Source organism: Bombina bombina, chromosome 10 (genome assembly GCF_027579735.1).
Source record: "Bombina bombina isolate aBomBom1 chromosome 10, aBomBom1.pri, whole genome shotgun sequence".
NCBI lineage: Eukaryota > Metazoa > Chordata > Amphibia > Anura > Bombinatoridae > Bombina > Bombina bombina.
Window position 1 is genome coordinate 162,994,982 of NC_069508.1, and position 23,683 is coordinate 163,018,664.

General features: G+C 41.5%; 1 protein-coding gene across 2 annotated transcripts in view; it reads left to right on the plus strand.

Moving 5' to 3' along the window:
- The first annotated feature begins 980 nt into the window (after positions 1 to 980).
- Positions 981 to 23,683, plus strand: part of TUT4 (terminal uridylyl transferase 4) — a 180,968-nt gene continuing 158,265 nt past the window's right edge. For both annotated transcript variants that reach the window (XM_053693465.1, XM_053693466.1), the window contains exons 1-2: positions 981 to 1,117; positions 17,565 to 18,108. In XM_053693465.1, coding sequence (XP_053549440.1) covers positions 17,637 to 18,108 — 472 coding nt within the window. In that variant the 5' untranslated portion in view covers positions 981 to 1,117; positions 17,565 to 17,636. The remainder of the gene's footprint in view (positions 1,118 to 17,564; positions 18,109 to 23,683) is intronic.

The following is a 23,683-nucleotide window of genomic DNA, read 5'->3' on the forward strand; positions in this document are numbered from 1 at the left end:
GAGTGGATTAGAATCTTAGTTGTGTCTTGTGTAAGGAAATGTCTAATTTTAGAGATGTTTTTTTAAGGTGGAAGTGGCAGGCTTTAGCCAAACACTGAATGTGAGGAGTGAAAGAAAGATCTGAGTTAAGTGTGACCCCAAGACATCAGGCATGTGGGGAAGGGGTAATGGTGGAGTTATCAACAGTTATAGAGAAATGGGGGTGGAGATTTTGGAAGAAGGGGGGGGGGGATAAGGAGCTCAGTTTTGGAGAGATTTAGCTTGAGGTAGTGAGAGGTTATCCAAGATGAGATATGAGAGAGACAGTTAGTGACACGGGTTAGCAAGGAAGGAGATAGGTCTGCTGCAGAGAGGTAGATTTGGGTGTCGTTGGCATACAAATGATATTGAAACCTGTGGGACTTTATTACTCACTCTTATTTGTCATCTGCCAGTGTCACCCACTCTCATTCTGTGTGTCTCCTGCCAGTGTCACTAATTCTCATTGTGGGTGTCCCCTGCCAGGGTTGCCCACTTTTATTCTGTTTATTCCCTGACAGTGTCACCCATTCTCATTCTGTGTATCTCCTGCCAGTGTCACCGTCTCTCATTCTGTTTATCCCCTGGCAGTGTCACCCACTCTCATTATGTCTGTCCCCAGCCAGTGTCACCCAGTCTCATTATGCGTGTCCCCTGCCAGTGTCACCCACTCTAATACTGTGTGTCCACTGCTAGTGTCACCCACTCTCATTCTGTGTGTGTCTCCTGCAAGTGTCACCCAGTGTCACTCTGTGTCCCATGCCAGTGTCACCCACTCTCATACTGTGTGTCCCCTGCCAGCGTCCCCCACTCTCCTTCTGAGTTTCCCCTGGAAGCGTCTACCCACCATCTCCCTGCCAGAGTCTCATCAGCAAAGCAAACAGTGTGTCTCTCCCCTGCCACTTCCCTCTGCCAGTGACAGCACTGCTCTCCCTCCATGTCCCTCCCCTCCAGCCCATGATGCTGTTCGCTCCGGACATGGCGGCGGTGTGAGCAGAGTCTTTGGGGCCTGCACAGCGGGAGGAGCCGGACATGGCCACCCCACATCGGGCTTGGGAATAGTGTCACCTCCCTGCGGCCTACGGGGCCTTGATCTCTGGTAGGTGACTTTCCCACTCTCTCTTCAGCTAGGCTGGCGCGTCCGGATAGGAAACACCGGGGCTGTGCGGGCCTGGAGCGGTGCAGGGAGGACGGCCGGGGGCGGGGACCTGTGTTACTGTGTATATGTGTGTGTCAGTGTGTTTACATTTAGGAGGTGTGTGTTTCACTATATTTACATGCAGGAGGTGTGTCAGTATGTTTAAAATTACACGCAGGATGTGTGTTTACATGCAGGATGTGTTTGTCACTGTGTTTACATGCAGGAGAGGTGTGTGTATCACTGTGTTTATATGCAAGATGTGTTTGTCACTGTGTTTACATGCAGGAGGTGTGTGTGTCACTGTGTTTACATGCAGGAGGTGTGTTTGTAGCTGTGTTTACATGCAGGAGAGGTGTATGTATCACTGTGTTTACATGCAGGAGGTGTGTGTGTCACTGTGTTTACATGCAGGAGGTGTGTGTGTCACTGTGTTTACATGCAGGAGGTGTGTTTGTAGCTGTGTTTACATGCAGGAGGTGTGTGTGTGTATCACTGTGTTTACATGCAGGAGGTGTGTTTGTAGCTGTGTTTACATGCAGGAGGTGTGTGTATCACTGTGTTTACATGCAGGAGGTGTGTGTGTGTCACTGTGTTTACATGCAGGAGGTGTGTGTGTATCACTGTGTTTACATGCAGGAGGTGTGTTTGTAGCTGTGTTTACATGCAGGAGGTGTGTGTATCACTGTGTTTACATGCAGGAGGTGTGTCAGTATGTTTACATGCAGGATGCTTGTGTCACTGTGTTTACATGCAGTAGATGTGTGTCACTGTGTTTACATGCAGGAGGTGTGTGTCACTGTGTTTACATGCAGGAGGTGTGTGTGTCACTGTGTTTACATGCAGGAGGTGTGTGTGTATCACTGTGTTTACATGCAGGAGGTGTGTGTGTATCACTGTGTTTACATGCAGGAGGTGTGTGTGTAGCTGTGTTTACATGCAGGAGAGGTGTGTGTATCACTGTGTTTACATGCAGGATGTGTTTGTCACTGTGTTTACATGCAGGAGGTGTGTGTGTGTAGCTGTGTTTACATGCAGGAGGCGTGTTTGTACTGTAGCTGTGTTTACATGCAGGAGGTGTGTGTGTATCACTGTGTTTACATGCAAGATGTGTTTGTCACTATGTTTACATGCAGGAGGTGTGTGTGTAGCTGTGTTTACATGCAGGAGGTATGTGTGTCACTGTTTACATGCAGTAGATGTGTGTGTCACTGTGTTTACATGCAGGAGGTGTGTCAGTATGTTTACATGCAGGATGCTTGTGTCACTGTGTTTACATGCAGTAGATGTGTGTCACTGTGTTTACATGCAGGAGGTGTGTGTGTCACTGTGTTTACATGCAGGAGGTGTGTGTGTCACTGTGTTTACATGCAGGAGGTGTGTGTGTGTCACTGTGTTTACATGCAGGAGATGAGTGTGTCACTGTGTTTACATGCAGGAGGTATGTGTGTCACTGTGTTTACATGCAGTAGATATGTGTGTCACTGTTTTTACATGCAGGAGGTGTGTCAGTATGTTTACATGCAGTAGATGTGTGTGTCACTGTGTTTACATGCAGTAGATGTGTGTGTCACTGTGTTTACATGCAGGAGGTGTGTGTGTCACTGTGTTTACATGCAGGAGGTGTGTGTGTCACTGTGTTTACATGCAGGAGGTGTGTGTGTGTCACTGTGTTTACATGCAGGAGGTGTGTGTGTCACTGTGTTTACATGCAGGAGGTGTGTTTGTAGCTGTGTTTACATGCAGGAGAGGTGTATGTATCACTGTGTTTACATGCAGGAGGTGTGTGTGTCACTGTGTTTACATGCAGGAGGTGTGTGTGTCACTGTGTTTACATGCAGGAGGTGTGTTTGTAGCTGTGTTTACATGCAGGAGGTGTGTGTGTGTATCACTGTGTTTACATGCAGGAGGTGTGTTTGTAGTTGTGTTTACATGCAGGAGGTGTGTGTATCACTGTGTTTACATGCAGGAGTTGTGTGTGTGTCACTGTGTTTACATGCAGGAGGTGTGTGTGTATCACTGTGTTTACATGCAGGAGGTGTGTTTGTAGCTGTGTTTACATGCAGGAGGTGTGTGTATCACTGTGTTTACATGCAGGAGGTGTGTCAGTATGTTTACATGCAGGATGCTTGTGTCACTGTGTTTACATGCAGTAGATGTGTGTCACTGTGTTTACATGCAGGAGGTGTGTGTCACTGTGTTTACATGCAGGAGGTGTGTGTCACTGTGTTTACATGCAGGAGGTGTGTGTGTCACTGTGTTTACATGCAGGAGGTGTGTGTGTATCACTGTGTTTACATGCAGGAGGTGTGTGTGTAGCTGTGTTTACATGCAGGAGAGGTGTGTGTATCACTGTGTTTACATGCAGGATGTGTTTGTCACTGTGTTTACATGCAGGAGGTGTGTGTGTAGCTGTGTTTACATGCAGGAGGCGTGTTTGTACTGTAGCTGTGTTTACATGCAGGAGGTGTGTGTGTATCACTGTGTTTACATGCAAGATGTGTTTGTCACTATGTTTACATGCAGGAGGTGTGTGTGTAGCTGTGTTTACATGCAGGAGGTATGTGTGTCACTGTTTACATGCAGTAGATGTGTGTGTCACTGTGTTTACATGCAGGAGGTGTGTCAGTATGTTTACATGCAGGATGCTTGTGTCACTGTGTTTACATGCAGTAGATGTGTGTCACTGTGTTTACATGCAGGAGGTGTGTGTGTCACTGTGTTTACATGCAGGAGGTGTGTGTGTGTCACTGTGTTTACATGCAGGAGATGAGTGTGTCACTGTGTTTACATGCAGGAGGTATGTGTGTCACTGTGTTTACATGCAGTAGATATGTGTGTCACTGTTTTTACATGCAGGAGGTGTGTCAGTATGTTTACATGCAGTAGATGTGTGTGTCACTGTGTTTACATGCAGGAGGTGTGTGTGTCACTGTGTTTACATGCAGGAGGTGTGTGTGTCACTGTGTTTACATGCAGGAGGTGTGTGTGTGTCACTGTGTTTACATGCAGGAGGTGTGTGTGTGTCACTGTGTTTACATGCAGGAGGTGTGTGTTATGTGCGGGGATGTGTATGTATTGCTGTGTTTATGTGTGAGGAGGTGTGTGTGTTCTTTTATTTCAGTTTTATTTCAGTCAGTTACTGTTCGATTACTTTTGTTAATCATTAGTAAGTGTGATGATGTCAGTATGGACTACTTATAAATAATGGGCATATCTATTAAGTGCAGATAATATTGCAGTACAACGTCAGTGGCAGAAGTCACAGTACAAGCTGCATGTCTGACAGGCCAGTTCCCTATAGGCTCTGGTGTCATGTGGCTGGTTATCCTTATTGCTTTCCTGGCTTCTCTTTAATACACTGTAGGCTATGTGGATGTTGGGGGCTTTTTCTGTTTACTAATACTGATAATCTGGTAGATTGCTGTGTAGCCTTACGTGCTCTGTTTTTATTGCTGTAAAACTGTTCAGGTGTAAATGATGTACACACAAGTTATTAATAAACCTATAAACCAAAATATGTTCATTCTTGTAATCTGTTTCATGAATTATAGAACACGTTTATCAGTATGTTGCATTGTCTTTAATTAGCTTGACACTAAATAACAAGTATTAAATACTAGACAAAACGTGACACACTATTTTATTCTATCAAGGATTGAGTTTATCAGTATCTATTATATAATCCCTAAAGCCAATCATTTATTGTTTTGCTGGTAAAGTTGTTAATTTATTTCACTTTAAAATTATTTGTGCAAATAGTTTTGTTTGTAGGACAGCCAAGCTAATTTATTTACTGTTTTCACATATGTATTTTATTAAAGGGACACTGTACCCAAAAATTTTCTTTTGTGATTCAGATAGAGCATGTCATTTTAAACAACTTTCTAATTTACTCCTATTATCAAATTTTCTTCATTCTGTTGGTATCTTTATTTGAAATGCAAGAATGTAAGTTTAGATGCCGGCCCATTTTTGGTGAACAACCTGGGTTGTCCTTGCTGATTGGTGGATAAATTCATCCACCAATAAAAAAGTGCTGTCCAGAGTACTGAAACCAAAAAAAACTTAGATGCCTTCTTTTTCAAATAATGATAGCAAGAGAACGAAGATAAATTGATAATAGGAGTAAATTAGAAAGTTGCTTAAAATTGCATGGTCTTTCTGAATTACAAAAGAAAAAATTTGGGTTCAGTGTCCCTTTAAATAAATATATTACTGAATATTGTTATAATATTACAGTGATGAAGAGTTTTTCCCTCTTTTAGGGCCTGATAGTCAAAACCTTGCAGCTGATGCAAGATATTCTAAGAAGTCTCGTCGGTACGGCGAGGCCCTTAAAAAAATGATTAGAAACACAAATTTTAACTTGAGACATGTTTATGTTGCTATGTAGTGTTCTTTATGTGAAACAGAGACTCTTACAAAACAATATAAGGTCTAAAACAAATCCCAAAGATTTTGCGTGATTTCTCTCCATTACGGCGAAGGTTTTGAATATCAGGCTCCTGGACAATTGAGGGGTAAATTGATTGTATTTCCCTGTTCTGGCTGCGGGGTTGGATAAGCCTGGTCTACATAGATAATTGTAGAATGATCCAAATAAGTTATTAGCCCAAAGTAAACTTTTGTAAGCTATTGCTCCCTGGCGTATGAACCTCTGCTTTATGCTGTACGTGCTGCTGCATACACCACTTTTGGTAGCTGTGTCTTAAAAAATAAATAAGTAAATGTAAAATAGAAGATTAGAGGGCTGATGTTTTGGTATCTTTATCCCAATATATTAATAAATGCCAGAAAAAACGTGTGTGAATCGCTCTTTCTGCTAAAAGATACTTTATTTTTCTGCATTTCACATTGACTTGTCACAAAAAATTAGAATTCTATTAGTGATGCACTGAAATGCAAATTCTGGACCGAAACTGAACCTGAAAATCCAGGATGCTCTTGGCCGAAAACTGAAACCGAAAATGTTTTATTTTTTTTCAAATTATTTTTAAAAAGTTTTTTTTTTTTTACTTTTTTTTATAATTAGACTATTTAATGAATGAATCTGAATTGGAAAAACTGCAAAGCAATAAAATAACCATATTATAATTGACAGTAATACACTAAAATTGTACAAAAAAAAAAAACCAAACCGAAAAAAACGATAATGCCATGTTCCGGCAAAATGTTTGTTACCAAAATTTCAGAGCATCCCTACTTAAAACAATATTAAATATCAATATACTGTATTCTTTATTTAGTTCTGTGTAACAGAATCAGGATTTAACAGTTTTTTTTGTTTTTTTTTACCCATTATCCAAATAAAGTATAGTCCTAGAAAACTATTATTATATGCGAAACAGTAAGTCAAGTAATGAACTCAAACAGCACCTCTAGGCTAGCATCCAATTTGAAATATGCTACACAATAATTTTACCGAACATTACAGGCAAAAAAAAACGAAAACCAAAATAACTGAAAATGCAATTTTCGGCCGAAACGTTTCTGCGGCCGAATTTTCGGTGCATCCCTAGATTCTATCCATATCTAATTGAAAAGTAGAATTAAAATAATATTTTGCATACAAAGAGAGAAGCGCTCTACCAGGAACGAACAACAGCTCAGTGGCTTGTTCTATGGCGATTTACCACCCGGAAGCAGCCTCTTTTAGACCAGTGTGCTTTTCACAGAAGAAAACTTTCCTGAAGTATATCAGTCTGATCCTGCCAAGTAAGGTCAGTCCAGCCCCGAAATACCAGGCAATTCTCCTCTGAACAAGGAACATGACAACCCCAGACGATCGTTTCGGCCTCCTATGGGCCTCGTCAGTGAGGTGCAGCCACATTCCTCTAAGCACACTGGGCAAGGAGTCCACGTCTGGTTTCCCCCATCACCCATAGGGAGACTTCCCCAGGGTCATAATAATTTGCATACAAAGAGAGAAGCGCTCTACCAGGAACGAACAACAGCTCAGTGGCTTGTTCTATGGCGATTTACCACCCGGAAGCAGCCTCTTTTAGACCAGTGTGCTTTTCACAGAAGAAAACTTTCCTGAAGTATATCAGTCTGATCCTGCCAAGTAAGGTCAGTCCAGCCCCGAAATACCAGGCAATTCTCCTCTGAACAAGGAACATGACAACCCCAGACGATCGTTTCGGCCTCCTATGGGCCTCGTCAGTGAGGTGCAGCCACATTCCTCTAAGCACACTGGGCAAGGAGTCCACGTCTGGTTTCCCCCATCACCCATAGGGAGACTTCCCCAGGGTCATAATTATTTGCATACAAAGAGAGAAGCGCTCTACCAGGAACGAACAACAGCTCAGTGGCTTGTTCTATGGCGATTTACCACCCGGAAGCAGCCTCTTTTAGACCAGTGTGCTTTTCACAGAAGAAAACTTTCCTGAAGTATATCAGTCTGATCCTGCCAAGTAAGGTCAGTCCAGCCCCGAAATACCAGGCAATTCTCCTCTGAACAAGGAACATGACAACCCCAGACGATCGTTTCGGCCTCCTATGGGCCTCGTCAGTGAGGTGCAGCCACATTCCTCTAAGCACACTGGGCAAGGAGTCCACGTCTGGTTTCCCCCATCACCCATAGGGAGACTTCCCCAGGGTCATAATAATTTGCATACAAAGAAAGAAGCGCTCTACCAGGAACGAACAACAGCTCAGTGGCTTGTTCTATGGCGATTTACCACCCGGAAGCATTCTCTTTTAGACCAGTGTGCTTTTCACAGAAGAAAACTTTCCTGAAGTATATCAGTCTGATCCTGCCAAGTAAGGTCAGTCCAGCCCCGAAATACCAGGCAATTCTCCTCTGAACAAGGAACATGACAACCCCAGACGATCGTTTCGGCCTCCTATGGGCCTCGTCAGTGAGGTGCAGCCACATTCCTCTAAGCACACTGGGCAAGGAGTCCACGTCTGGTTTCCCCCATCACCCATAGGGAGACTTCCCCAGGGTCATAATAATTTGCATACAAAGAGAGAAGCGTTCTACCAGGAACGAACAACAGCTCAGTGGCTTGTTCTATGGCAATTTACCACCCGGAAGCAGCCTCTTTTAGACCAGTGTGCTTTTCACAGAAGAAAACTTTCCTGAAGTATATCAGTCTGATCCTGCCAAGTAAGGTCAGTCCAGCCCCGAAATACCAGGCAAAATAATATTTTCTTCTCATTTAACATGTTGCACTTTGGGTAGAAAACAACAGTAAAACACCTAACCGAACGCTAGATATTTTAATACTAAATAAAATTTTGATTTCATTTGAGTACCTCAACGCCAGTTGATATTACATACCTACACTTACTGCTGGCCAAACTCACCTACCAAAAAAACACCACCTATACATTATACTATGTGCGTCGTCTATACAATTTACCTTATTTTTACACTTCTCCAGTTTAAAGGGACACTGAACCCAATTTATTTCTTTCGTGATAGAGCATGAATTTTCTTCATTCTCTTGGTATCTTTATTTGAAATGCAAGAATGTAAGATTAGATGCCGGCCCATTTTTGGTGAACAACCTGGGTTGTCATTGCTGATTGGTGGATACATTTATCCACCAATAAAAAAAGTGCTGAACCTAAAAAAAAGCTTAGATGCCTTCATTTTCAAATAAAGATAGCAAGAGAATGAAGAAAAATTGATAATAGGAGCAAATTAGAAATTTGCTTAAAATGAAATGCTCTATCTGAATCACTAAATAAAACATTTGGATTCAGTGTCCCTTTAAAGTACTTCAATAATTAAATATATCAATGCTGATCAAGCTATATACATCATTTTCGTTTGTTTTAAATATTTTTTAGAAAAGTCCATTTTGCCATTGTCTTTCCTATACCCCTTAGTATATTTTTTGGCTGCGCGACCACTCCGGTCTCACTTCTTGACACACATAGTGCATGCGAAACCCCATAGTGGTGATATCATCGCAAGAGGAAACATGGACCTGAGCCACAAAAAAGCGCTTCCGTTTAGCAGGGAGCAGCATTTTATTTCAAATTGCTGGTGTGGACACTTGTTTCTTGGGGCTGTCGTCAGAGTGAGTTTTCTGTGCAAGGGTGATCGGATCGATCAACAGCGGTGTTTCCTATAATGCATGCACGGCTGTTGATCAATCTGATCACTTGCGTGTGGGGGTCTGTTTGGGATTGTGTTGGGCCACAGTTGTGGGAGGTGGGTGTCTGCATGGCCATAGAATGTGAAGCATAGTCTTTAGCTGGACCGTAGGTCATAGACCATTGCTGCTGACATTGCCGGTCACTGTTATAAGGAGCTGCTTCACATGGACACACAGTTTTGTTGTCTGCCAGTAATCTAGTAGAGGTTTGTGAATAGCACATTTTAATAAATATTACTGCATACAGTGTTGTATACAACATTCTACTTGAGTCCGCTCATACAGATTTGCATATGGTGTACGATTGGTTGGTGGGCGTGTTAGCCTCAAGCACAGCTCAGCCCTTTCCTTGGGGAGTGTCGGCACCATCCATAGTAATATCAGGAGCAGGAAATAGAAAGTTACAATTTACAAAATGTATTTTTCTAAATATTTATATATATATATATATATATATATATAGTATATACAGTATACAGGTGGCCCTCGGTTTACAACGGTTCGATTTACACAGTTTCAGAATAACAACCTTTTTTTTCAGTCATGTGACTGCTATTGAAAAGCATTGAGAAGCAGTGCATTGATTAAAATAGCCAGTAGGTGGAGCTGTCCGCTTGTGTTGCAGCAAAGATATGCAAGCCAAGCAAGCTGAAATTAATCAGTTTAACCAGACCTGAGCTATCGAGCAGCTTGCAAAGGAACAAGTCTTCCTGTCTATAAATCAGTCCAGATTGGAATGCATAGAAAGAACTGTTTGCAGAAAAATGCAAGTAAAGTCTGTGTTGTGTAATTATTTTATTAGGTTTATAATGCTGTTTAGCACATGTTTTTGTTCATTTAACTTAGTTTAATTATATATTCTGTGTTGTGTGATTATTTTATTAGGTTTATAATGCTGTTTAGCATTTAAAGTCTTAATTTTAAAGCTTTAAAAATAATGTATTAGGTGTTACTTATGCCAATTTTGAGAGGGGCCTGGAACCTAACTCCCTCACTTCCCATTGACTTACATTATAAACTGGGTTTCAATTTACAACGGTTTCGATTTGCAACCATTCCTTCTGGAACCTAACCCCGGCGTAAACTGAAGGCTACCTGTATTGCATTTCATTAGTTAAGTTGTCTACTATTAGTATATTGATCCATGATTTCTGTGTATACTGGCCCTTTAATTTTTCCAGGGTCTGTTTGAGTCATTTGTCAAATAAGCAGGCGGACAAAGGTTCACAGCCAGAGAACCTGCCCACCTTCATTTGGGACTAGCAAGGCTGCATCTTCCACTCGCATTTAAAGCAGGGCTCAACAAATTTGTACAAAATCTAGAAGCCAGAATATTAATTTAGTAGCCAGAAACTATTGGCCATCTGTATGAGCTATATCTATAGCATTCTATATACAAAGTAAAATAGCATCATACTATTACACACACATACATTTATATAATAAACACAAGAAAAGTTGGATTTGCAACAATCTACATTTTATTTGTTAATAATGATAGCCAGTGGGGGGCACCCGTGGGTGTCTTGCGGACTCTAAATCAGTTAGCCAGGGCCGGGATTTGTCAAGTCCTAATGTAAAGGGCCATTATAGTAGAAAAATGACTGTACAACTAGCACTGCTGATTGGATCAACGTCAGTTTCTGCCCAGGACTAGCAGTGCTCTGTGGGTCCTAAGCGTTGACTAGCAGTGCTCTGTGGGTCCAAAGCGTTACTTCTACTATTTAACATTTTCTGGGCTTGAACACCTGGAGATGCAGGGTTGCTAGTCTTACAATTAGAGCATATCATTTTTCAGCTATAATGTCCCTTTAACATTGCACAAGCAAGTGCAATGAATAACTACTGTTGCTATTGTGATCACCAGATTGCACTGTGAGCATTTAGTCCCCTCATTTGAAAAAGGGGGATCATTTGCCTGACTTTGGTGCAAAAGTAAAGGTGTCAGTGCCTCTTAAAACTGAGAGCACAGTATGTGTCACCGTGTAGACAGGCAATGGTCAATTTTATATCAGTCATCTTCTACCTTGTTTTGTTGATCTGCTGTCATTAGAGGATCCTTTTGGATGACCAGTATACTGTACATTTCTCTCCCTTTAATAGGTCCCCTATGATCCATTTTACTTGCTGGAGTATATTACAAATAGTTTATTTTCCTTTTTTTTGTCATTTGAAATATCTGCTTTTGCCCATTGAAATAGCCACCTATACTGCAAATAATAATACTGCAGTATTCTCTATAGAAAAGCTATGTATTCAAGAGGCAGCAGCAGAAATCAATTCACAAACGGAGGTGAGAGAGAGCCCAGTACATTCAAAATTATGTTTCTGCAGCTACTTGGAATACAATTAACTTTTATCATCAATTTGCCGGATACATTGTCCCGTTAAAGCCTAATCCCCATTTTTTAAATATAGTAGGTGGGTTGTTCCCCTCTTTTAAAGGGACATGAAACCCAGAAGTTTTCCATGAGTCAGACCATGCAATTCTTAAAAAAATAAATCAAATGTACTTCATTCTTTTGGTATCCTTTGTTGAAAACCATGTAAGCAGGTTCAGGAGCGCTATATGGCAGTGAAAATACTTATAACAACATTATATATAATGCTAACACTGCAGCCATCTAGTGCTCCAAATCATTCTTGCAAAACTGCTGCCGTATAGTGCTACAAACACGTGGACGCTACTTACCTAGGTATCTCTTCAACAAAGAGTACCATGATAAAGCAGTAAATAAACAGGAGGATATTGGGTCTCTGTTAAAGCCCTCACTAGTTTATAGTGTTGCAGATGATTACCAAAGGGAATTCATACAGTACGGTGCTACACAGACCTTATATACGCTGGAGAATTAATAGATAACCATTGAGGGCTAATGTGCTTTACTAGTTCTAGATCAGACATCCTCACACTTGGCCCTCCAGAGGTTTTGGAACTACATTTCCCATGATGCTCAGCCAGCTGATATGCTGGCTGAGCATCATGGGAAATGTAATTCCAAAACCTCTGGAGGGCCAAGTTTGAGGATGTTTGTTCTAGATAATTACAGCTGCAGGACCTTTGCATTTCGTTATGTGTATGCAACATGTTCTCTTTCACTCATTCTACCTACTAGCAGTTGTGACAGCCTTTATCAATGCACTATCAAAACTAATACAACTTTGCAATATACTCTCATTATTTATTCCCCCAGAAAATTGTAGTTTCTCTAATTTTCAGAAGTTGAAATGTACTTTATGACTTCTCAAGTCAAACCCTGCTACATATATATCTCTAATGGTCTTTAACTGATAGCAACTTTAAAAAAACCTTAAAGGGACACTAAACCCAAATTTTTTATTTCATGATTCAGATAGAGCATGCAATTTTAGGCAACTTTCTAATTTACTCCTATTATCAATTTTTCTTCGTTCTCTTGCTATCTTTATTTGAAAAAAAAGGCATCTAAGCTAAGGAGCCAGCCAATTTTTTGTTCAGACCCTGGACAGCACTTGTTTATTGGTGCTGTCCAATCAGCAAGGATAACCCAGGTTTTAGCTGGTGTCTAAACTTACATTCTTGCTTTTCAAATAGAGATAGCAAGAGAATGAAGACAAATTGATAATAGGAGTAAATTAGAAAGTTGCTTAAAATTGCATGCTCTATCTGAATCATGAAAGAAAAAAAATGGGTTCAGTGTCCCTTTAACTGACATGTTCTATGGCAGAACAACAGAAATATCTTGTAATTACAAGGTGTTTACTGTCCCTTAAAAGTCCCCACACTGATTGTCACAGGTGTCTTAAAAGGAAACCTTACATTTTTCCTTAAAGGGACACTAAACCCAAAAGTTTTCTTTCATGATTCAGATAGAGAATACAATTTTAAACAACATTCCAATTCACTTGTATTATCCAATTTGCTTCATTCTTTAGATATCCTTTGTTGAAGAAATAGCAATGCATATGGGTGAGCCAATCACACAAGGCATCTATGTGCAGCAACCAATCAGCAGCTACTGAGCATATCTAGATATGCTTTTCAGCAAAGGATATCAAGCGAATTAAGCAAATTAGATAATAGAAGTAAATTAGAAAGTTGTTTAAAATTGCATGTTCTTTCTAAATCATGAAAGAAATAATTTGGGTTTCATGTCCCTTTAATGATTCAGATATAGAATACATTTTTAAACAACTTTCCAATTTACTTCTATTATCTAATTTGTTCTCTTAGTATCCTTTGTTGAAAAAGCATACCCTTGGTAGGTTCAAGTAGTACATTGTTACTTCTTCAAAAAGGATACCAAGAGAATGAAAAAAAATGTTAATCAAATTAAATTGGAAAGTTGTTTAAAATTGTATGATCTTGCTGAAACATGAAATAAACATTTTGGGTTTCATGTCCCTTTAAGTGACATATGACATTGTTATGTTTGCGCTGTCAGTATAATGCAGGTAGTTATAATGACTGACATCACTACAATATGCTGTTACATATTATATTGTTATAGTTCCGCTGTCAGTATAATGCAGGTAGTTATAATGTCTGACATCACTACAATATGCTGTTACATATGACATTGTTATGTTTGCGCTGTCAGTATAATGCAGGTAGTTATAATGACTGACATCACTACAATATGCTGTTACATATGATATTGTTATAGTTCCGCTGTCAGTATAATGCAGGTAGTTATAATGTCTGACATCACTACAATATGCTGTTACATATGATATTGTTATAGTTCCGCTGTCAGTATAATGCAGGTAGTTATAATGACTGACATCACTACAATATGCTGTTACATATGATATTGTTATGTTTGCGCTGTCAGTATAATGCAGGTAGTTATAATGACTGACATCACTACAATATGCTGTTACATATGATATTGTTATGTTTGCGCTGTCAGTATAATGCAGGTAGTTATAATGACTGACATCACTACAATATGCTGTTACATATGATATTGTTATAGTTCCGCTGTCAGTATAATGCTGGTAGTTATAATGTCTGACATCACTACAATATGCTGTTACATATGATATTGTTATGTTTGCGCTGTCAGTATAATGCAGGTAGTTATAATGACTGACATCACTACAATATGCTGTTACATATGATATTGTTATAGTTCCGCTGTCAGTATAATGCAGGTAGTTATAATGACTGACATCACTACAATATGCTGTTACATATGATATTGTTATAGTTCCGCTGTCAGTATAATGCAGGTTGTTATAATGTCTGACATCACTACACTATGCTGTTACATATGATATTGTTATGTTTGCGCTGTCAGTATAATGCAGGTAGTTACAATGACTGACATCACTACAATATGCTGTTACATATGATATTGTTATGTTTGCGCTGTCAGTATAATGCTGGTAGTTATAATGTCTGACATCACTACAATATGCTGTTACATATGATATTGTTATAGTTCCGCTGTCAGTATAATGCAGGTAGTTATAATGACTGACATCACTACAATATGCTGTTACATATGACATTGTTATGTTTGCGCTGTCAGTATAATGTAGGTAGTTATAATGACTGACATCACTACAATATGCTGTTACATGTGATATTGTTATAGTTCCGCTGTCAGTATAATGCAGGTAGTTATAATGACTGACATCACTACAATATGCTGTTACATATGATATTATTATAGTTCCGCTGTCAGTATAATGCAGGTAGTTATAATGACTGACATCACTACAATATGCTGTTACATATGACATTGTTATAGTTCTGCTGTCAGTATAATGCAGGTAGTTATAATGACTGACATCACTACAATATGCTGTTACATATGACATTGTTATGTTTGCGCTGTCAGTATAATGCAGGTAGTTATAATGACTGACATCACTATAATATGCTGTTACATATGATATTGTATGGTTGTGCTGTCAGTATAATGCAGGTAGTTATAATGACTGACATCACTACAATATGCTGTTACATATGACATTGTTATAGTTCCGCTGTCAGTATAATGCAGGTAGTTATAATGACTGACATCACTACAATATGCTGTTACATATGATATTGTTATAGTTCCGCTGTCAGTATAATGCAGGTAGTTATGACTGACATCACTACATTATGCTGTTACATGTGATATTGTTATGTTTGCGCTGTCAGTATAATGCAGGTAGTTATAATGACTGACATCACTACAATATGCTGTTACATATGATATTGTTATGTTTGCGCTGTCAGTATAATGCAGGTAGTTATAATGACTGACATCACTACAATATGCTGTTACATATGATATTGTTATAGTTCCGCTGTCAGTATAATGCTGGTAGTTATAATGACTGACATCACTACAATATGCTGTTACATATGATATTGTTATAGTTCCGCTGTCAGTATAATGCAGGTAGTTATAATGACTGACATCACTACAATATGCTGTTACATATGATATGGTTATGTTTGCGCTGTCAGTATAATGCAGGTAGTTATAATGACTGACATCACTACAATATGCTGTTACATATGATATTGTTATGTTTGCTCTGTCAGTATAATGCAGGTAGTTATGACTGACATCACTACATTATGCTGTTACATGTGATATTGTTATGTTTGCGCTGTCAGTATAATGCTGGTAGTTATAATGTCTGACATCACTACAATATGCTGTTACATATGATATTGTTATAGTTCCGCTGTCAGTATAATGCAGGTAGTTATAATGACTGACATCACTACAATATGCTGTTACATATGACATTGTTATGTTTGCGCTGTCAGTATAATGCAGGTAGTTATAATGACTGACATCACTACAATATGCTGTTACATATGATATTGTTATGTTTGCTCTGTCAGTATAATGCAGGTAGTTATAATGTCTGACATCACTACAATATGCTGTTACATATGATATTGTTATAGTTCCGCTGTCAGTATAATGCAGGTAGTTATAATGACTGACATCACTACAATATGCTGTTACATATGACATTGTTATGTTTGCGCTGTCAGTATAATGCAGGTAGTTATAATGACTGACATCACTACAATATGCTGTTACATATGATATTGTTATGTTTGCGCTGTCAGTATAATGCAGGTAGTTATAATGACTGACATCACTACAATATGCTGTTACATATGACATTGTTATAGTTCCGCTGTCAGTATAATGCAGGTAGTTATAATGACTGACATCACTACAATATGCTGTTACATATGACATTGTTATAGTTCCGCTGTCAGTATAATGCAGGTAGTTATAATGACTGACATCACTACAATATGCTGTTACATATGATATTGTATGGTTGCGCTGTCAGTATAATGCAGGTAGTTATAATGACTGACATCACTACAATATGCTGTTACATATGACATTGTTATGTTTGCGCTGTCAGTATAATGCAGGTAGTTATAATGTCTGACATCACTACAATATGCTGTTACATATGATATTGTTATAGTTCCGCTGTCAGTATAATGCAGGTAGTTATAATGTCTGACATCACTACAATATGCTGTTACATATGATATTGTTATAGTTCCGCTGTCAGTATAATGCAGGTAGTTATAATGACTGACATCACTATAATATGCTGTTACATATGATATTGTATGGTTGTGCTGTCAGTATAATGCAGGTAGTTATAATGACTGACATCACTACATTATGCTGTTACATATGACATTGTTATGTTTGCGCTGTCAGTATAATGCAGGTAGTTATAATGAGTGACATCACTACAATATGCTGTTACATATGATATTGTTATAGTTCCGCTGTCAGTATAATGCAGGTAGTTATAATGACTGACATCACTATAATATGCTGTTACATATGATATTGTTATAGTTCCGCTGTCAGTATAATGCAGGTAGTTATAATGTCTGACATCACTACAATATGCTGTTACATATGACATTGTTATAGTTCCGCTGTCAGTATAATGCTGGTAGTTATAATGACTGACATCACTATAATATGCTGTTACATATCTCATTCTGGCACACACTTTTTTCACAATAATTTTTACAACATATGTTTGTCTAGTGCATTTTCACTGGCTTGTATGCCATAAGCAGGGCCCATGTTACTAAATATTTCACAGGGGATGTTATGTTTTACATAACTTGGAAATGAGTCAGTCGTGTCCATGGCCATGTAAACCCTTATTAATATTAATAATAATGTTATTACAATATGGCTAATACCAGCCTGTGCCAATGCTTCTATCTTTTTAAAATCACCACAGAGTTATGCTAATGGTTATCTGTCATTTCTCATGACTTGTATTGCATTGTATTTTCACAGGTTCTTTGCTTGACGTGTGACTTCAGCCTGCTGTAGTGATTGGGCAGCTGCTGGACAAATGGTCACAAAGTAATGGAAGGTGTCTCAAAGCCGGATAAACATGAGCCAAGGAGGGCAACAAGTCGCAGTGGCCAGGGTGAAATAAAAGCTGTGAGAGTGGTGAGCAACCAGAAGTACAAGCACAGAGGGGACATTAAGCCCGCAAGAGATGGGGATGGTGCATCTCCGGTCAGTGGGAAGAAACAGGCTGAAAGCTATAATGAAAATTTTGGAGGCTTGAAAACATGTAAAGAGAACTCAACCATATGCACTACTGGATCAAAAGAGCTGGAACCAAGTCTGCTGGTACAGAGCCAATTAGACGTTCAGAAGTTGTCTCCACAACAGTCTTCAAACACCAAGCAACCTGCAGGCTCAGAACACAATGCTACAGATCCGAAGTATCCGAGACCTCTAGACAACTGCACAGGAACAAAGCAAGTGAATGTGAGCGCTGGGGCAGCTGTGAGTGAGAGCAAATGTAGCGTCATGGCGGCTACCGCAAGTGAGTATACCTCTCAGAGAGCAATATCCTTCCTCTGTTTTACAGATTATTTGTTTAACTCATGATATAACTGTTCCTACTAGCAGAGCAGGAGGCTGAATAAACTACTAGTTACTGTAGTTAGCAGCCGGAAACAACTATGTGTATGCCGGCTGCTGTCGTTACTGCACCCAACAGTCAAAGTGAAAACAGTGTAAAGGAATAGTTCTAAGTGTTTAATATCTCTAGAAGTGCTTCTTATCTATATATTTGTTCAAACTCTGAAACATATACACTGAATCCACATCAAGATTTCAGCAGAGCAGATCAATGAATATGGCACAGGGTGCAGAGAAAGCACAGTGGGGTCCCTAGCCGTAGGTTGAACCAGGCTGTGTTATACCAATGAATCTGATAATAAACCTAAGTAATTAGCAAGTAGATACGGCTTGATGTATTTTATTACAACGTGTCATGACTCGACAAACACATGTGCCAAGGGGCAGCTGGTGCTTAAAAATTAGGAGAGAGAGCAAATGAGAGGGGGGTAGAGAGAGCAAATGAGAGGGGGGGAGAGAGAGCAAATGAGAGGGGGGAGAGAGAGCAAAAGAGGGGGGGAGAGCAAAAGATGGGAGAGAGAGCAAAAAGGGGGAGAGAGAAAAAGATGGGAGAGAGAGCAAGCAAGAGAGGGGAGAGAGAGCAAACGAGAGGGGGGAGAGAGAGCAAACGAGAGTGGAGAGAGAGAGCAAATGAGAGGGGAGAGAGAGAGCAAATGAGAGGGGAGAGAGCAAATGAGAGGGAAGAGAGAGAGCAAATGAGAGGGGAGAGAGAGAGCAAATGAGAGGGGAGAGAGAGAGCAAATGAGAGGGGAGAGAGAGAGCAAATGAGAGGGGAGAGAGAGCGCAAATGAGAGGGGAGAGAGAGAGCAAATGAGAGGGGAGGGAGAGAGAAAATGAGAGGGGGGGAGCAAAAGAGAGGGGGGAGGGAGAGCAAAAGAGAGGGGGGGAGAGAAAGCAAAAGAGGGGGGGAGAGAGCAAAAGAGAGGGGGGACAAGAGAGCAGAAAAGGGAGGGGTGAAAAGAGAGCACAAAAGAGAGGGGGGGGGTGACGGATACCCCGGCTACCCCGACTGGGTAGCTCCGCCAAACGGGTTCTGCTTCCTCCCTGCCGACTGCAGCTATGTAGCTGGCAAGTGACCACAGCCTGTAGCCACCCCTGATGCCCGACAGCATCAGTACCCAGGGTCCCACCCTGTGGCAGACTCCAGCTACCCAGACTGGGTAGCTCTGCCTGATGATCCTTTCTCTGCCTGGAACAGGCTGCTATGTAGCCCAGGAAAGTGATTTTAGCTGGAGCCAACCCAAATAACTAGACAGACTGGCATTCAGGTTAAACAAGAACTGATTTTATTGTAAAACATACACTCCTTTTATACACACAGCTCATCTTGATAACACAAAGGACAATCCCACAATTTTCCTGCCATTCCCGCCCCTCCAGACAGCCCGGCACCTTCTTAGGAGCCACAGTCTCACATAATCCCAACACCTAGGGGTGGCGGTTTCGGGTGATCCCGGTGGAGGGACACTTCCAGTGTGTCATTTTAAAGCTCTCAGTCCCCAGATGCCACAGTCCAAAAATCAGCATGATTCGTTACTGGGGACCGGAGTTACAGTCCATTGAAGTTATGGGGTTAGGGGTGTCCAAAACCCCCAGTTCCCAAAGGAGCTCCCCTCTGATAATTGCCACAGCTCTTGTCCTCCTTAGGGGCTACCAATCCCCAAAAGAGCGGAGCTCTGGGGCAAAGGGCTGCTGGAGCGACCAGGGGTAAAGTTAGCGGGTGTCCTGCTGTCCTGTGGCCGACCGGGAGTTCCAGGAGCCCGACCAGCCTGAGAGGAGTTAGGCGGGTGTCCGTTGTGAGGCGGCCGACCGCGAGTTCCAGGAGCCCGGCCAGCCTAGGAGGGTTTTCCTGGTCATACACCAGCTCTCCACAAAACAAGTTTGGAACACAAAACCATGCAACCAAAAGCTTCCAGAGATTGTGGTTGCTCTGAGAAGCCCAAAACCACTGAGAAACAACAGGGGTGAGGTTGTAGGGGGGTGGGGGGAAGCCTTAGCCGTCTGGTATCCGTGACAAGGGGAGAGAGCAAAAGAGTGGGGGGAGAGAGAGCGTAAAAGAGAGGGGGAGGGGGAGAGCAAAAGAGAGGGGGAGAGAGAGAGAGCAAAAGAGAGGGGGAGAGAGAGAGAGCAAAAGAGAGGGGGGGAGATAGGGGGGAGATAGAGGGGAGAGAGAGAGCAAAAGAGAGGGGAGAGAGAGAGCAAAAGAGAGGGGAGAGAGAGAGAGCAAAAGAGAGGGGAGAGAGAGAGAGCAAAAGAGAGGGGAGAGAGAGAGAGCAAAAGAGAGGGGGGAGGGAGAGAGCAAAAGAGAGGGGGAGAGAGAGAGCAAAAGAGAGGGGGAGAGAGAGAGCAAAAGAGGGGGGGAGAGAGAGAGAGCAAAAGAGGGGGGGAGATAGAGGGGAGAGAGAGAGAGCAAAAGAGGGGGGAGATAGAGGGGAGAGAGAGGGGAGAGAGAGCGCAAAAGAGAGGGGAGAGAGAGCGCAAAAGAGAGGGGAGAGAGAGAGCAAAAGAGAGGGGAGAGAGAGCAAAAGAGAGGGGGGAGAGAGAGAGCAAAAGAGAGGGGAGAGAGAGAGCAAAAGAGAGGGGAGAGAGAGAGCAAAAGAGAGGGGAGAGAGAGAGCAAAAGAGAGGGGAGAGAGAGCGCAAAAGAGAGAGGAGAGAGAGGGCAAAAGAGAGGGGAGAGAGAGCAAAAGAGAGGGGAGAGAGAGCAAAAGAGAGGGGAGAGAGAGCAAAAGAGAGGGGGGAGAGAGAGAGCAAAAGAGAGGGGGGAGAGAGAGAGCAAAAGAGAGGGGAGAGAGAGAGCAAAAGAGAGGAGAGAGCAAAAGAGAGGAGAGAGCAAAAGAGAGGGGGAGAGAGAGAGCAAAAGAGAGGGGGAGAGAGAGCAAAAGAGAGGGGGAGAGAGCGAGCAAACGAGAGGGGAGAGAGAGAGCAAGAGAGAGGGGAGAGATCGAGCAAAAGAGTGGGGGGAGAGATCGAGCAAAAGAGTGGGGGGAGAGAGCGAGCAAAAGAGAGGGGGAGAGAGCGAGCAAAAAAAAGGGGGAAAGAGAGCAAAAGAGAGGGGGAGAGAGAGAGCGCAAAAGAGGGGGAGCGTAAGCTGCATCCATGTGGATTCTTTCACCACCCTGCCATTTTTGGAATCCACCTGGATGGCAGGGTGGATTCCGAAAATGGCAGGGGCTGCATCCAGGTGGATTCTTTCACCATCCTGCCATTTTTGGAATCCAACTGGATGGCAGGGTGGATTCCGAAAATGGCAGGGGCTGCATCCAGGTGGATTCTTTCACCATCCTGACATTTTTGGAATCCACCTGGATGGCAGGGTGGATTCCAAAAATGGCAGGGGCTGCATCCAGGTGGATTCTTTCACCACCCTGCCATTTTTGGAATCCAACTGGATGGCAGGGTGGATTCCGAAAATGGCAGGGGCTGCATCCAGGTGGATTCTTTCACCATCCTGACATTTTTGGAATCCACCTGGATGGCAGGGTGGATTCCAAAAATGGCAGGGGCTGCATCCAGGTGGATTCTTTCACCACCCTGACATTTTTGGAATCCACCTGGATGCAGCATAAGCATCCAGGGTGGTTCCGTCACCACAATAGACCGCCCTTCCGAAAATGGCAGGGTCACAAAAGACTGCCCTCTGGGCAAGCTTTCCCACTTATTTAAATAAAAGAAGAGTTACAAAATAGGTTGTTTCTACATCTGTATTTCTCTTGTTAAGTGTAGTCAGTCCACGGGTCATCCATTACTTATGGGATTATATCTCTTCCCAACAGGAAGTTGCAAGAGGATCACCCAAGCAGAGCTGCTATATAGCTCCTCCCCTCACATGTCATATCCAGTCATTCTCTTGCAAGTCTCAACAAAGGAGGTTGTGAGAGGAGATAGGAGTTTTTTACTTAATTCTTCAATCAAAAGTTTATTATTTTCAAATGGCACCGGAGTGTGCTGTTTTTTTCTCTCAGGCAGCATTTAGAAGAAGAAAATCTGCCTGCGTTTCTATGATCTTAGCAGACGTAACTAAGATCCACTGGCTGTTCTCGCACATTCTGAGGAGGGGTAACTTCAGAAAAGGGAATAGCATGCGGGGTCCCCCGCAAATGAGGTATGTGCAGTATAATATTTTCTAGGAATGGAATTGACTAAGAAAACACTGCTGTTACCCATATGATGTAAGTACAGCCTTTAATGCAGTAGTAGCGACTGGTATCAGGCTGTTAAATGTATGCGCAGTTGAGTTATTTTCTAGGGACTAGAATTTGACTGAGAAAATACTGTTAATACTGAAATAAATGTATAAGCCTTAACTGCAGTAGAAGCGACTGGTAGCAGGCTTAGTGATAACTTTGCATAACACTGGAAAAGTTGTTTTTAAAACGTTTACTGGCATGTTATTCGTTTTTGTGAGGTACTTTGGTGATAAATCTTTTTGGGCATGATTTTTTTCCACATGGCTAACGTTTATTTCTGCATAGAAACCGTTGTAACAGATCTCCCACTGTTGTAATATGAGTGGGAGGGGTCTTTTTTTAGCGCCTTGTTGCGCAGATAAAATTCTAGCACAGTCTTCCTGCCTTTTCCTCCTTGATCCAGGACGTCTCCAGAGAGCTCAGGGGTCTTCAAAATTCATTTTTGAGGGAGGTAATCAGTCACAGCAGACCTGTGACAGTGTGTTTGACTGTGAGAAAAACGTTAAATCTAAAATTGATTATCCGGTTGTGGGTATTGAGGGGTTAATCATCCGTTTGCTAGTGGGTGCAATCCTCTGCTAAATTCATACATTTACTGTTAAATTTGTTGGCTATAACTGAATTAGTTCATTGTTATTTCAACTGTGACAGTTTTTTTGTGTTTTTAAAAGCGCTGCTGCGTTTTTTCTATTGCTTGTAAATTCACTGAAAGATTTTTTTTCCAAGCTTGCTAGTCTTCATTGCTAGTCTGTTTAAACATGTCTGATACAGATGAATCTACTTGTTCATTATGTTTAAAAGCCAATGTGGAGCCCAATAGAAATTTGTGTACCAATTGTATTGATGTTACTTTAAATAAAAGTCAGTCTTTACCGGTAAAGAAATTATCACCAGACATCGAGGGGGAAGTTATGCCGTCTAACTCTCCTCACGTGTCAGTACCTTCGCCTCCCGCTCAGGAGGTGCGTGAGATTGTGGCGCCAAGTACATCAAGGCCCTTACAAATCACTTTGCATGATATGGCTAATGTTATGAAAGAAGTATTATCTAATTTGCCTGAGTTAAGAGGCAAGCGCGATAGCTCTGGGTTTAGGACAGAGCGCGCTGATGACATGAGAGCCATGTCCGATACTGCGTCACAATTTGCAGAACATGAGGATGGAGAGCTTCATTCTGTGGGTGACGGATCTGATCCGGGGAGACCGGATTCAGAAATTTTAAATTTAAGCTTGAGAACCTCCGTGTATTGCTAGGGGAGGTGTTAGCGGCTCTGAATGATTGCGACACG